General features: G+C 37.0%; 2 protein-coding genes across 4 annotated transcripts; both read right to left on the minus strand.

The window, feature by feature from the left end:
- Positions 1-1,508: 1,508 nt before the first annotated feature.
- On the minus strand, positions 1,509-3,155 carry LOC135249493 (oligodendrocyte transcription factor 3-like). The gene has a single exon (XM_064325124.1). It carries the CDS (start codon positions 2,643-2,645, stop codon positions 1,890-1,892), a length of 756 nt encoding a protein of 251 aa, XP_064181194.1. The 5' UTR covers positions 2,646-3,155; the 3' UTR covers positions 1,509-1,889.
- A 5,600-nt stretch (positions 3,156-8,755) lies between these two features.
- LOC135247754 (G-protein coupled receptor 4-like) lies at positions 8,756-12,852 on the minus strand. Of its 3 annotated transcripts, XM_064321552.1 has the most exons (3): positions 12,388-12,810; positions 12,045-12,115; positions 8,756-11,751 (listed from the first exon to the last, which is right to left on the minus strand). In XM_064321552.1, the coding sequence occupies exon 3, from the start codon at positions 11,542-11,544 to the stop codon at positions 10,639-10,641; it is 906 nt and encodes a 301-aa protein (XP_064177622.1). In that variant the 5' UTR covers positions 11,545-11,751; positions 12,045-12,115; positions 12,388-12,810; the 3' UTR covers positions 8,756-10,638. The 3 variants fall into 3 exon arrangements, with proteins under 3 accessions (XP_064177622.1, XP_064177623.1, XP_064177621.1); XM_064321553.1 differs by lacking the exons at positions 12,045-12,115; positions 12,388-12,810 and adding an exon at positions 12,831-12,852; XM_064321551.1 differs by lacking the exon at positions 12,045-12,115.

The raw sequence follows: 12,852 nt of genomic DNA on the forward strand, positions 1-12,852 counted from the left end.
CATTGATGGGAATTCCCTAACTTTAACATGTGATGTCATCACAATCATGGGGAGTCTCAAAATTTTCCTACAATATATATATATATATATATATATATATATATGTGTGTGTGTGTGTGTGTGTGTGTGTGTGTACAACGTCCTTCTGCCAGGTATCGACTGTCCAAATAATTAATTTCAAGATGAGATGTTGTCACTGGACAGCTAAAAGTCCAAAGTGGATTGTTATTGATAGTGGTACTGGAGCATTTGTGACAATATATTTTGCAAGAAGAAGTGTAAGAAAAAGAAGGTATGTACAGGTATGGGACATGACCTGCCAAGGTGTAACTTGGTGGATGGCATTCATGCCATCCCAATTTCATTGAAGGGTTATGGCAGCAAAATGAGAGTAGCCTAGCCTAAAACTAGGAAAACCTATGGTAAATAAACCCAAATAAAATAATTTGAATTCTTAAAGCATTCATTTCTTATGGTACTGTATTTTAGAGATTCAATTGTGCATACCTATTTACTCTACACATTTCTTAGATAATTTGACAAGTGTAGAGACAGGGTCTCAACATCCATCAGTCAGTGATCATTTGACTGCCCTGTAGAAGCCATTTCACTATTTGATTATTATTATCAGTTGTTATTTTATTTATTGTATTTGTTTTTTTTTTAATTGTTTTTGGGCACTAGGGGCATACCTCACTCAGGCAGTGTATGTGAGGGCGATAATTGGGGTAAGGAGATGCACCTGGATGGGAGGACACATGGTTTTTTACCAGAGCAAGAGAGAGCCACAGGGAGAGAGGCGTGGATGGAACTCTGTTTGTTTGTTTGTTTGATTAATGGAGTAAAAAGCTGAATCCGTTTGGAAAATGAACGTTTTTTTTTGCCTGCGTACAACATGTCTTTGATGGTGCATCGGTGGCTTTTGATGAAGTTGAAATTTATTTAAGTCAACAAAACGCCACTACATGCCCCATGTGTTCAACGTTGATCGGTGCGCATTCACAGGTGCATCAAAATAGCACAATGCGCCAGCGAGTTGGTTAAAATCACAGATGTGTATACTGCCTTGCTGCATGTTAGGCCTATTATGCAATCAGTTATTTCCATTAAGTTTTAAACCGTATTTTACATACATACTTAATAAGCAGTGTGAGTGATGCAGGCAACAGAGAACAAATATTAATTTGACACAATTTTATTTCATGAAATGTTGTCTCCTGAAACGTTAAATTAATTCTGAAACTCACCATGGTTGGCATTCGGCTGGTTTAGCACATTTTTGTCCCTTTAATTAATTTTTAAATAAAACACAGACGTCTTGTACGACATGTGACACTTGTGTACCCACGTGATTTTCAAAAAAGTTGATGAAGCCGAAGGTTTAGGTTTAAGTTTTTTTATTGATATATCATAAGCAACGCTGGGGAGTGATAAATATCAATAGATATCAAGGATTTATGAAATAAAGACACCGGGTTGTTAAAGAAACAAGCAAGCTTTGCAGCATAACGTTAAACAATAAGACAGAGATCGCTGAAGGAAAACAAAACCAATTTAAGTACTAAACACAAAGTGGAAAAATATAAATCAGTTATATTTATACAGAAAAATATATAAATCATCTCATTTCAGATGTACAGTAGATTCCACGATCCTTGTTACAAGGAACTAAATAGGCTATATTCCCCTTTTGTTCAGCTGACAAATATTGATTAGCGCATAGCCTACTTTAAAAAAGCATATGCATGTTCATAACCTGTTTATACAAATATACAGAAAAATAATTACCTGGAAAACGAGTCTTTCAAGTTAGATCCATGATGAAAATGGACAAAACTGGGTTTATCAGATTAAAATGTCCTGGAGGAATACGTAACAATTGTTTAGTCTTAGATCAGTATGTCCTTGTTTTCAGTGGTAGGTCTTGTCAAACCTGTCGTGGTTAGGGAAAGGTGAGGAGTTGGAGGCACTTGGCACATAGTACAGGGGCAAGGTAACCCTACCCAGGGGTGAAAACCGCTCCCGAGCTGGAGCGAATGTGTTGGGGTATTTTTCAGTAGAGACTGATGTGTACTGCTGGAGGTGAGTCCGGGTAAAGTCGGAGAGATCGTAGAGGACGTGCTGGAAGACAATGCACTACCAAGTACCGGGTACACCTGACGCGTATGGCTACCAGAGTGAACGACTGACCCACAGTGGAAAACAGAGTGATGCCCGCCATAAACCTCTCCAAAGAGTCGCTTCATTTCATGCAAAGAACTGGACAACATGAGAATGTAATTTCTGGCAAGTAGCAATGTCGCAATTTTTGACAGCTTTCTCACAGAAGGACCGTGCGCATAAGGCATCACTTCTCGGAGGCTATCCATTGCCAAGTTCAAGTCGTGCATCCTCTTACGCTCCCGGCAATTTATTTTTATCCTAAGTTGTTGCACGTCCTGCTCACAGAATTGCTTTGTGAGTTCACATTTGCTCCCTTCCGGCGTTCTCTGCCCGAGCATGGAGAGTTCCTCCCTCGTCATCTTGTGCAGGAGTTCTCTCTGAGTGGAGGACACGGAGTTGAGCTGTTCATGGTTTCGAAGATGCGTTCCGTTCGCGTCAGACGACGAGGCTCTGCTGGAGACGGAGCTCGTAGCTGAATTCATTGTATGCTATTACTTGGAATGAGACTGAGCTCACATAGCCTGGTTAACATGTATTTTATTTTCACTCTTTTGGTAACCACTCTATTAATGTTTCTTTTTCGCGAGTGCTTTCCTTTAAGGCTCCGTTGCTTTATACACGTTGTTTCTCAAGGGTGGACCTCTTAGCCTACTCTTTTACGAGGGAACACGAGCATTTATAGACCTGATCCAGAGTGGGGGAGACAAAAGCAGCCTACTGTTCATAATGGTCTTGTTAAGATGACGTTCCAGTTATACAGGGCGGTTCGCTTTGTCTGTCCTATTTCCCAACGAACCTCTATTCATATTGTAATACCACTGTCGGGGGACACTTTAGTCCTGAACCCACTGAAACCTAGGCAACCTATAAGGTTGGCTGAAATGCATTACATGGGTTTAACTTTCCTAGTTTAAAATTCAACCTCAAGAATAACAAAGAACTTGTAACAAACATTTGGCAACATGTAATTATGGAATTTAAATAGTCTGAGTGAATAATTTCCGTCATATAAACAAACAAAAAAATAAACAAACGAACAAACGCGCGCGGGCACACACACACACTAGAAAATATTATTTATCTAAATTGGTCAATTTCTCTTTTATTTACAACACATTTCTTTTCTGTGGATATATTGATAAATTTCCTACAGAAGTGCTATAACATGTTATACATTACAATCAAAAGCAATTCGAAGCTTTCGTCATATGGAAGATGTAGCTTTACATTTTTAAAAACTATATGTTTTGTCTTGCCCTTCTATTTAATTATATTTTATATAGTGTATTATATATGGGCTTTTGCAGTAGAAATACATGAAATCCACACAAACAAAATCGCTTATCATTCACTTTAAATGAAAAAGCAGTTACATATGTGTTGTTGATTTCAGCTGCAGACAAAGTAAATAATATATTAAAAAATACTTTAATTTGCAATGAACAGAAAGATGAGGTGTGAGAGAATTTCTGCATTTTTATTTTCCAAAAACCTTAAAAATTATGAATATATTCATTTTTGAATTTCAGTTACAATTACTTTAACTATTCAACTGTCCTCTTGCTTCTCTTGCAGCCTCTTCCAATTCCCTAAAAACTAATCTTTGGTCTGCCCTACTTGACCATATTCTGATTCTCCTCAAATTTAAATCTATAAAATGGCACATGTAATAGGTTGGTGTCCATGTCTTCCCCATACACATACGATTTAAAAATGTACTTGCAAACACACTTCCCTGACTGTCTTGGAGGACTTGGGAATGTACAGTAACATTATGCCTGTCCTTGAAAGGCAGCAGTGTAACAGAAAAATGTGTTCCTTTCTTCTGTCTGTGGTATCACTATTATGTTCCCTTCCACCTTGAAATTAAATATCATTGGATGATAAACCCAGTAATGCAGTTAAATAAAATCACAATTGCAACAACTTACAGATCGATTCATGTTATTTCAAGTATGCATTGTACCTCACTGAAGTATTGTAAGACAAATAAAGGGTTTTCAGATTTCTACTGTATCACAACCAGTATTTATTACAGTGATGTGATGTGTTTAAATTGTAAATGAGTATAAACATAGTTAACTACTTGCTTATTCATGTCATGAAAAGTTCCATCAGTTACATTTAAACTTGAAATGTTAACATAACTTGCCAAGTGTTTGGTTAAAAACATAAATCCTGCATACCACAGCAGCATGTTCATAAAACTTCTCAGAAATTTAAGTAACATTTTGTTACATTCAAGTAACATGCAAATGCATAGATGTGCTTCTCTGCTCTCTCTTGGTGGCATTTCAAAAGTGTGGAGCTTTGAATACCAATTGCTTGAACTAAAAATATGTGAATCCTCTCTAATTCTACTAATCCTGTCTCTAAGTGTTATGATGTCTATGAGAGCAACATGCATAGATGTAAGTGAAAACCCTGACTAAATGTTTCTAATCTAGGCAATGAGTTAAAAATGACTCAGCATGAGACAGAAGGAGGGAGATGGGGGTTGGAGGGGGGTGGTGTTGGTGGGGGGAGGGGGGTGGGTTATCCTTCAGACCTACTGACAGAAAATTACACAAGGAGGGGGAAAGGAAACTCACCCAGAGGGATGTCCCCTCCCTCACATGCATATACTGAAGGAATAACATTGTCATAGTTCATTCTACAGGAACAGTAGAATTTGGAACTTCAATGTCTTGAAATGCATTTTTATATTTGTCACTCAAAAGTATATATTACAATGTGAACCACAAAAATGGCACCTTCATTTTTTAAACAGTACATTCACTCCAATAATGCTTGCACCATTCTTTTGTCCCTGGTGTTACTTGTACCTTGCAACAATATAAAAAGTTTTTCAGAATTTTACTTCTCATTTCAATCTCATTTTATAAATATATGTGACAAGTCAGCAAATGCCTCATAAATAAATGGACAATTGCTCTATAAAGACACAAAAAAGCAAAAAATTTACAAAAGTAGGTTTCTGTTGAAAATAGTGGATGCTTGTGTGGTAAACTCTGTATACTGTCATTCTTTTATGCAAATAAGCGGATTCTACACAGTAAAATGTCAATTCAATTGTTAAATGTGTTAATTAAACAATTAATTGATAACATTTGGTCCCACAAGGTTACTGGCTGAAATAAAAACTAGAGTGCAGAGCACCCCTCCAGGACCAGAGTTGTGCACCCTGATCCAACACCATATCCTACAATGTTGGCTAATTAAATGTCCCTGTTGCACCTTGGCCAACTTGACATTATATTATATATTTATGTACTGAATACGCTATGACACTGATGACTTGGTGTCAGCTTTTCTCACTGCCTAAACCTGTATGCATGCACATTTGCAGCTCATTGTGGACAGGGGCACCTGTTAAATGCCTAAACATATAAACAGGTACTATGATCAGAAAGATATTGGGCCTCATTCACAAAACTTTTAAATTATTCTTGCTTTTGTTTTTGAAAATGTTCCTTTGAAAAGCCAATATGGGATTCATGACACATGTGCAGACCTTTGTTTTTGTGCATATCCCAGGTGTATGAGATGCTGAAATGTTATGCACAGTTATGTTCATGTGATTAGCATAATGAATACAAATTCAGAAATCCATGTTTTTACACACAGTTTACGGTCAAATGTGATCGTACGCATGTTTTGTGAGTGAGGCCCAATGTCTGCAGGCCAAATGTGGTCCAGCTCACAAATAAGTACAGCCCTTTATTACATTCATCATGTTATACACTTCAGAAATCATGACACATTTAAAAAAGGAATTCATATTTCTGATCTATGCACTCTCACTTAATGTCTGTGTGAGCCTAACTAAATTAGTACACTGTGGAACAAAAAGAAACTGCAACTTGACATCACATTTTGAAATAGGGCTTGGTTTCATGAAACAGGGACTAGTATAGCTAAATACCAAATGAGGAAAAACACAAAATAGCTGCATCAGTACTACTGAGTATCTACCGTATGATGTTCCCACGCGCTAAGGGGTGCATTCAGTGTAAACCGTCACAATACGGGGGTTAGGACGCAGGCGCAGAGTGGGAAAAAACACGAAACTCAAAAATGTAGATACAAATAAAGACTTCACTTACAAAACAGAACAAACAAAAGGCCATGAGGAGCAATTCCAAAAGAAAACTAAAAAGAAAAAAAAAAAAAACAGGAAACACAAAGGAACTCAAAATGCTCAAAAGAAGCAAAACTAGAAACTCAAACTCAAAAGCATAGCAGACAGGGAACAGAAACAGTACGGGTAGAACACAGACACGGCAGAACACAAGCAGGAAGAACACAGGCACACAGAACACAAGCAGGCAAATACATAAACGCAGGCGGAACCACAAGCAGGAATGCAGTCAGAAACGCAAGAAACCAACACCTCAGTCAGGAAACAAAGAACTTAAATAGACAAGGGTAACAAGACACAGGTGAACTCAGAGAACAATCATACCAGAAAAGGAGGGGATAACAAGACACAGGTGGGAACAATTATAGAGTAATTGAAACCAATAATACAATTAACACAGGGAGGGAGAATGAACTGAAACACAAAACTGAAGTGCCGCCATCTGGTGGCCAAAAGGGGAAAAACAGAAACAGAAAATACAGAACCATGACATAAACATCATTATAACACTGCATAATTACTGTTACCATCTCCAGCATATGGAATAATTCATGTTGCTAAAAATGCTATTTTATGTACCTCTGGTGACCTCACCTCTTTGCTTGACATTTTGCTTTTAGCGCTCGAGGATGCGTCCTCAACAGAGGTGTGTGTGGGGTTGAGGACTAAGGAGGTGTGAGTGCGGTTTACAAACACAAAGTCTACAAGGATGCATGCATGGGCCAGAAGAAGAGTGTCCTTCCTACATAAAATGAGGGCCAGTCTTTACTTTGAGTTGGTACCCGAGCCCTGCATCTAGGTCTCGCATTCAACATTTCAACCCTGGTGTCGATAAAATGTAATAACTTCGTCTAGTTGGTTTCATATTGTTAATGAATATAAAAACGAGTATTGAAAATGAATAAAACTGTTTTGAAAAGATTTTGTGCTGTTTGATGTGTTACATTTTTTTCTTAGAGAAGTATATTGTTAATTACTTCCAGATTTGAATTGGTGCATTGGTCATTTTACCCCTACATGGCTTATCCTACCCTTTGACAAGGATCAACTTACCCTTTACCTGGGGTAAGTTGAGCCACAGAACCACTTGTATGGGTTATATAAAAAATGTCATATTTTCATACCTTGTTTTTCGAGACATATTCTTGTCATTTCATTTGGAAGTAAACATTCGGAAATATGGATTGATGTTTAACACCATTTCTCCTTGTCAAGAGGACATCTTAAGGACAAATTGGGTCTTCTTATGGCAATCTCCCCTAAATGTACAAACAAATACATGGCCTAGACTAATATTGAAAGTATCTGGATGACTAACATTTAGTCACTTTGTGACAATTGTAATTCTACACTTCCATTTTTCATTTTCTTTGCTGTCTCACTTACTACTGGTACAAAATGCAATGGCCCAAGACCCCTGACCAAAACAAACAGTAGGATACATTTACCAGATCCTTATCCCCATATTCTGGCTACCTGTTTCTTTTAGAGAAGATGATAAGATTTTATGAAATACTTTTGAAAGTCCAGTATGGTCAATAACATAAAACTTTCTTTTATATGCAAACTTGAACGAATGTTTTTTAAAACTAAAAATGTGTTTGTATGGGTTCATTGAGTGACATGCAAACCAAACACGCATCAAAAAACATTTTTTTAATTGAGAGGAAGACCAAGGGCAATCACAATGTCAATCCAGTTATGTTCAACCAACATGCTACACCGTACCAATACTGATGGGAATAAATACTTAGTACGTAATAATTTGCTAATGATGACATAATGTTGAATCTGTTTAGTGGCAATTAAAGTGAGTGATATTTGCATTGCAATGAATCACAGTGTGAGGCAGCTTAGGGAAATCTAATTAATATTCCTCCAGGCATTCTCTACCATCATGGTCATTTATTGTGGCTATGGATTTAAATAACGACCATGTGGGAGGGAATAAAAAATGTAGCCTGATGATAAAAAATGAAGTAGTTGTAAACTGAACATAAAGAGAACAAATTTAGATTTTTAAGGGTTTGGCCAGCTTTCACTAAGTGAAAAAAAAGAAAGTAAGCCTTAACCTACAGCCCTTGTGGAGCAGTGAGGAAAACTATACCAAGCAGTAGGGTGCAGAAACTGAAATGCCTCAGTAAATAGCAGCTGTATTAAATTAATTGTACACAAAGAAATGTGAGCTGCGTAAACTGATTTGGATAGCAGTATCTGCTACAAATCCCCAATGAAGATGTAATAAATTCAGATTTAGTTTAACCAAGATAGCAATTAAAATGTTTTTTGTTTTTTTTCTCAGTATAGCCTAGCGAGGTCTTGGCATTTTGAGAAGTATCATTATGAAATTTGGAAATAAAAACGCCATTCGTAAATACGTAATTCGGAGAAGTGTCATTATGAAATGAAAAAAGCCATTCAGAAATACAACATGAAATAATTAAATAGACATGAGGTGGGAATTATTTAATTATTTCAAAATAAAATTAAGTATTTATTCATTTATTTATTTAATTCTGGCACATTTAGTCCTCCAAAAAAGGTTTGCTGGAGTCAAATAATGGAATTATGAAATACAGACTGACAAAACATCATAACCACACCTTTAAGTTTATATTGACAGTGCACAAATATGTTCAGAAGCATTTTTGCTTCTCAAAATACAGTGCAGTATCTGTAAAAACTGTAAAATAGGTTGAGTTTTATAAATGTACTGTACAAATAATAAAACGTCCTGGGGATTTTCAGGCAGTGGAACTTTCAGTTTTATCTTACATGTAATTTTGAACACCTAGCGAACACTCTTCAAGCATTGTCCTATAGAAAATCACCAGATGTACAGTTTGTGTGGTGTTTAGCAAGCAAATAGGAAATAGTTGCTATATAAAAAAATAAATTAATAATGTCCACTCCAACCTGAGAGTGCAATATGAGATGGGCTGTTAACATGGTGCCGCTCTAGGCTGTCGATGTGCTGTTGCTCTGAGTGGCAATGCTAGATCTACGACCTGTGCTCTACTGAGCCTGACTGTACTCAACCATACAGAAAGACAATCATATTACTGATTTGATTTGTGCAACGTGGAACTACCCAAAAGTGAAATTATGATTGAAAAAGACAAAGCCTGAATTTTAACTCCTGTGCATGTTTAAATAAACAGGTTATTTTCTCCAAATCTTTGTCTTCTGGTGTCCTGACAGAACATGCAAGGATCGTTATTTTATTTTCTGGTTTTATTTGAGGGACAAGTGATGTACCCAAATTATATTTGTTAGGTTTCTTATTACTATTAAGAGCCCAAGGAACACAAATAATGGAACTTCAGTGTATTTGTTCTGGTTTTTCTTATTTTTCTGTCACATTAGATCATTTCCAAGTGAAAAGCTTTAAAAATATATGAAGAAAGTTTCTATGTAAAACCAAACCGATATGAATGAAATGAATGTTACAGCATCAATGGAAAGGAGACCATATAGATAGTTGATAATAGTAGTCTATCTATAGCTGCCACATCCTTCACAAGGTACCTTGGGAAATGTCAGAGTTCAGGAAACTTGTGGATAGCTTACTATGTTTAAAACAGGCTGTAATTCCTACACGTGTGTAAATAACCTAAAATTACAGCTGGCAGTCTGCACTTTAACCTTACCTTCATTGTTTCATTTTAAATCCAATGTGCCAGAGTACAGAGCCAGAACAACAAAATTATGTCGCTCTCTAAATACTTATGGACTGCACTATAATTTTTTGAAAATATGTACACTTAGTAAAATGGTGATCCTCTTTGGCTATTGGAAGCAACCAGATTCCCTCTAATGGTCCCTCTCGCGAGAGAGCAATACCCATTCATAAAGTGTGTCTGCCCTCTTCTGGTCTATCATGTTCTGTTCTAATGTCTTCAATCCCATTTTTTATAACACACGTTTGATGATTTGTTTATTTTTTCTTGTTCTATATTTAAAAAAATATTTTTAATAAAATATAATTAAATCATAATATAAGTAACATAAAATATCAGATAACTAAACAAATATTTTACATGATTTTTCTAATTAAATCAAAGCTCCTGTAAAATCCAGCTAAATGTTTTTTTTTTTATTCTTGTATACGCCACATGAAAGCAAAAGTAACATGAACCAGCTTTCATACTGTATATATACAACATTCCTCAAATATAAAGAACGTCAACCTGAAACCCTTGATTGATTCCTGAAATGACTGCATTCAAGATCCCAAATGCCTTCCACGTATCTGCATCACAAATTCCAACAAGCTTTGGTCCACTTAATAGTTAAACCAATAATAGTTCAACCTCAAAAGACTTGTGTGATTTTTAAACACTGCTGACAGTTTCTGAAGTAGTACCCTTAGATCTGCTCCAGCCGCTCTCTGAAGCAATGAAATTCCGGCAGCAGGGGAAGGCCTCCACTGTATCTTTGGCACCTTTTCTCATGAAAATGTACAGAAAGGGGTCCACGAGGGGGCTGAGACGGACAATGTTCCGTGCCACGGCCATCAGGCAGTACACAGTAAATGTCTTCTTTTTTGTAACTGCCCGATAAAAAGATATGAGTGTGAAGGGAAGATACAACAGAACGTAGATTCCAAGAACCAGCGCCAGAATTCCCATAATTCTCTTCTTTTCTGCATCAGATACTGAGACGGTGCCAGCCAGGGCTCTCCGGGTTCCTACATACAGGAACACTAGAAGAGGCATGGGGAGTAGGAAAAGGATTGAAAAGACGATGGTGAATGTGATATGGTTTTTCATGAGTACGTTGTAATCAATGGCTGCATATATTACCGACAATACCCAGACAACTAGAGAGGCCAGGACTGAGTGCTTAATATTGCGATAATAGCGATACCACAGAGGGTGGACGACCACCAGATACCTCTCCAATGAGATGCACACCATGAACCCAAGGCTGGCAATGAGACCAAAACGGACAACAACCAGCAACACATTGTAAGTAACAATATATTCCTTGGACTGTATACCAAAAAATCTGTCCGTCATGAAAAAAATACGAACGATGATCTGGACAAGATCTGAAATGAGGAGGTTGATGACATAGATGGGGGCAACATGGTTAGCTTTGATTAGACGGTAAAGGGCATAACTGGCCAAGCAGATGGCTGGCAGCCCAAAACAAAAAATTATCCAGGCAATCACTTCTTCAAAAATGTCTACGTAAGCGATGCGCTCATCAACACCATTCACCTTTGATTCATTCATGGCAAAATCTTTCACGTAGCCCGTACAGATGGCAGTGACGTTATATGAAATGTTCTGCACAGCGTCTTGGTTGAGGGCTATTTTTCTTTTCCTTGGTGGGTGTTAATGATAAATGCTCTCCGGCTGTGATAAGGGGAGTACCCACTCCTGGTCAACGTGAGTGCTTCCTCTGTCTCTGAAATGTCTTCAACTTTGCTGATTGAAGAACTGAAAGAAAAAAAGCTATGCTATTTTGATACAGATCTCACAGTGTAAAAAAATTTCCTAATAGACACTTTCTTCCACAAGATGAAGTACTACATTTTTAAAAAAATCACACGCAAGATGTTCTGTGATTTTTTGAATATATTCAAATACTGCTAGACAGAAACGAATTCCAGACAAGAAAGCCCACCTCACAGTGACGTGCCTTGTAGCGGCTTTTCCGAAATGTCGCTTCTAATGACATATAGACAAGCTCAACTAAGTTTTCTAATTGTATCGTTTCGCATTTTACCTACTTTGTCTCAGCTCGTAGATGTATGCAGATCTTCATCCAAGCTTGGAATTCAGTTCATTGAATGAATGTAGGCTATGCATTGTGTTAATGGCTTGCCACAAATAAATAATAATACCCTCGAAAATGAAAATAAGCCTATGTACATAGTTCAAAAGATGAAAATAAATTAGAAGTTTTCTGAATAACAAACTAAATCAAAGCGGTATATTAATTAATTGATGCATAATGGAACATACAAGCAAGCACTAGTTAAATGTCTAACTTCTATATAGTTATGATAAATGGCTATATACTTATATACTTATTATGTTTCAGAGGACTTTTAACAAATAAAGTATATTTACCACAAAGTGAGGATGAGAAGAGCGGAGTTTGTTGAGGTTTTGTCAGATGGGTGATTGATTACCTATTGTAAACCTTCCTAGCTTTATATACCAAACAAGGAAGAAGGAACTTTGTCCACTTTGACGAATGGGCTTTTGGACATGTGTTTCCTTTGGCTACATTTAACCAGATTTTGTCCAACTGCACCACACAACTGCTGCATTATGTTCTGCTGCCCATTAACCAGTGCAGTGTACAAGTTAACCCATATTTGAAGCTGTTCTCTTCCTTCAGGCAAATGCATTTAAATTATGACTGGGCAGCTGTATGTAATTATGTACTGTAAATTCAGCCAACACTTCATTTTCTGATGATATGACAGTGACAGGTCAAATGTGCTTATATTATGCCTAATCCCCCCCAACAACAAAAGAAATATCTTGACTTTCAAATCTCTACTTACTTTTGAACTGTCACTGAGTTGT

The sequence above is a fragment of the Anguilla rostrata genome, chromosome 2, assembly GCF_018555375.3.
Source record: "Anguilla rostrata isolate EN2019 chromosome 2, ASM1855537v3, whole genome shotgun sequence".
Lineage (NCBI taxonomy): Eukaryota > Metazoa > Chordata > Actinopteri > Anguilliformes > Anguillidae > Anguilla > Anguilla rostrata.

Coding starts and splice junctions, on each gene's coding strand:
- LOC135249493 (XM_064325124.1), bottom strand. CDS start 2,645: ATGAATTCAGCTACGAGCTCCGTCTCCAGCAGAGCCTCGTCGTCTGAC.
- LOC135247754 (XM_064321553.1), bottom strand. CDS start 11,544: ATGAATGAATCAAAGGTGAATGGTGTTGATGAGCGCATCGCTTACGTA.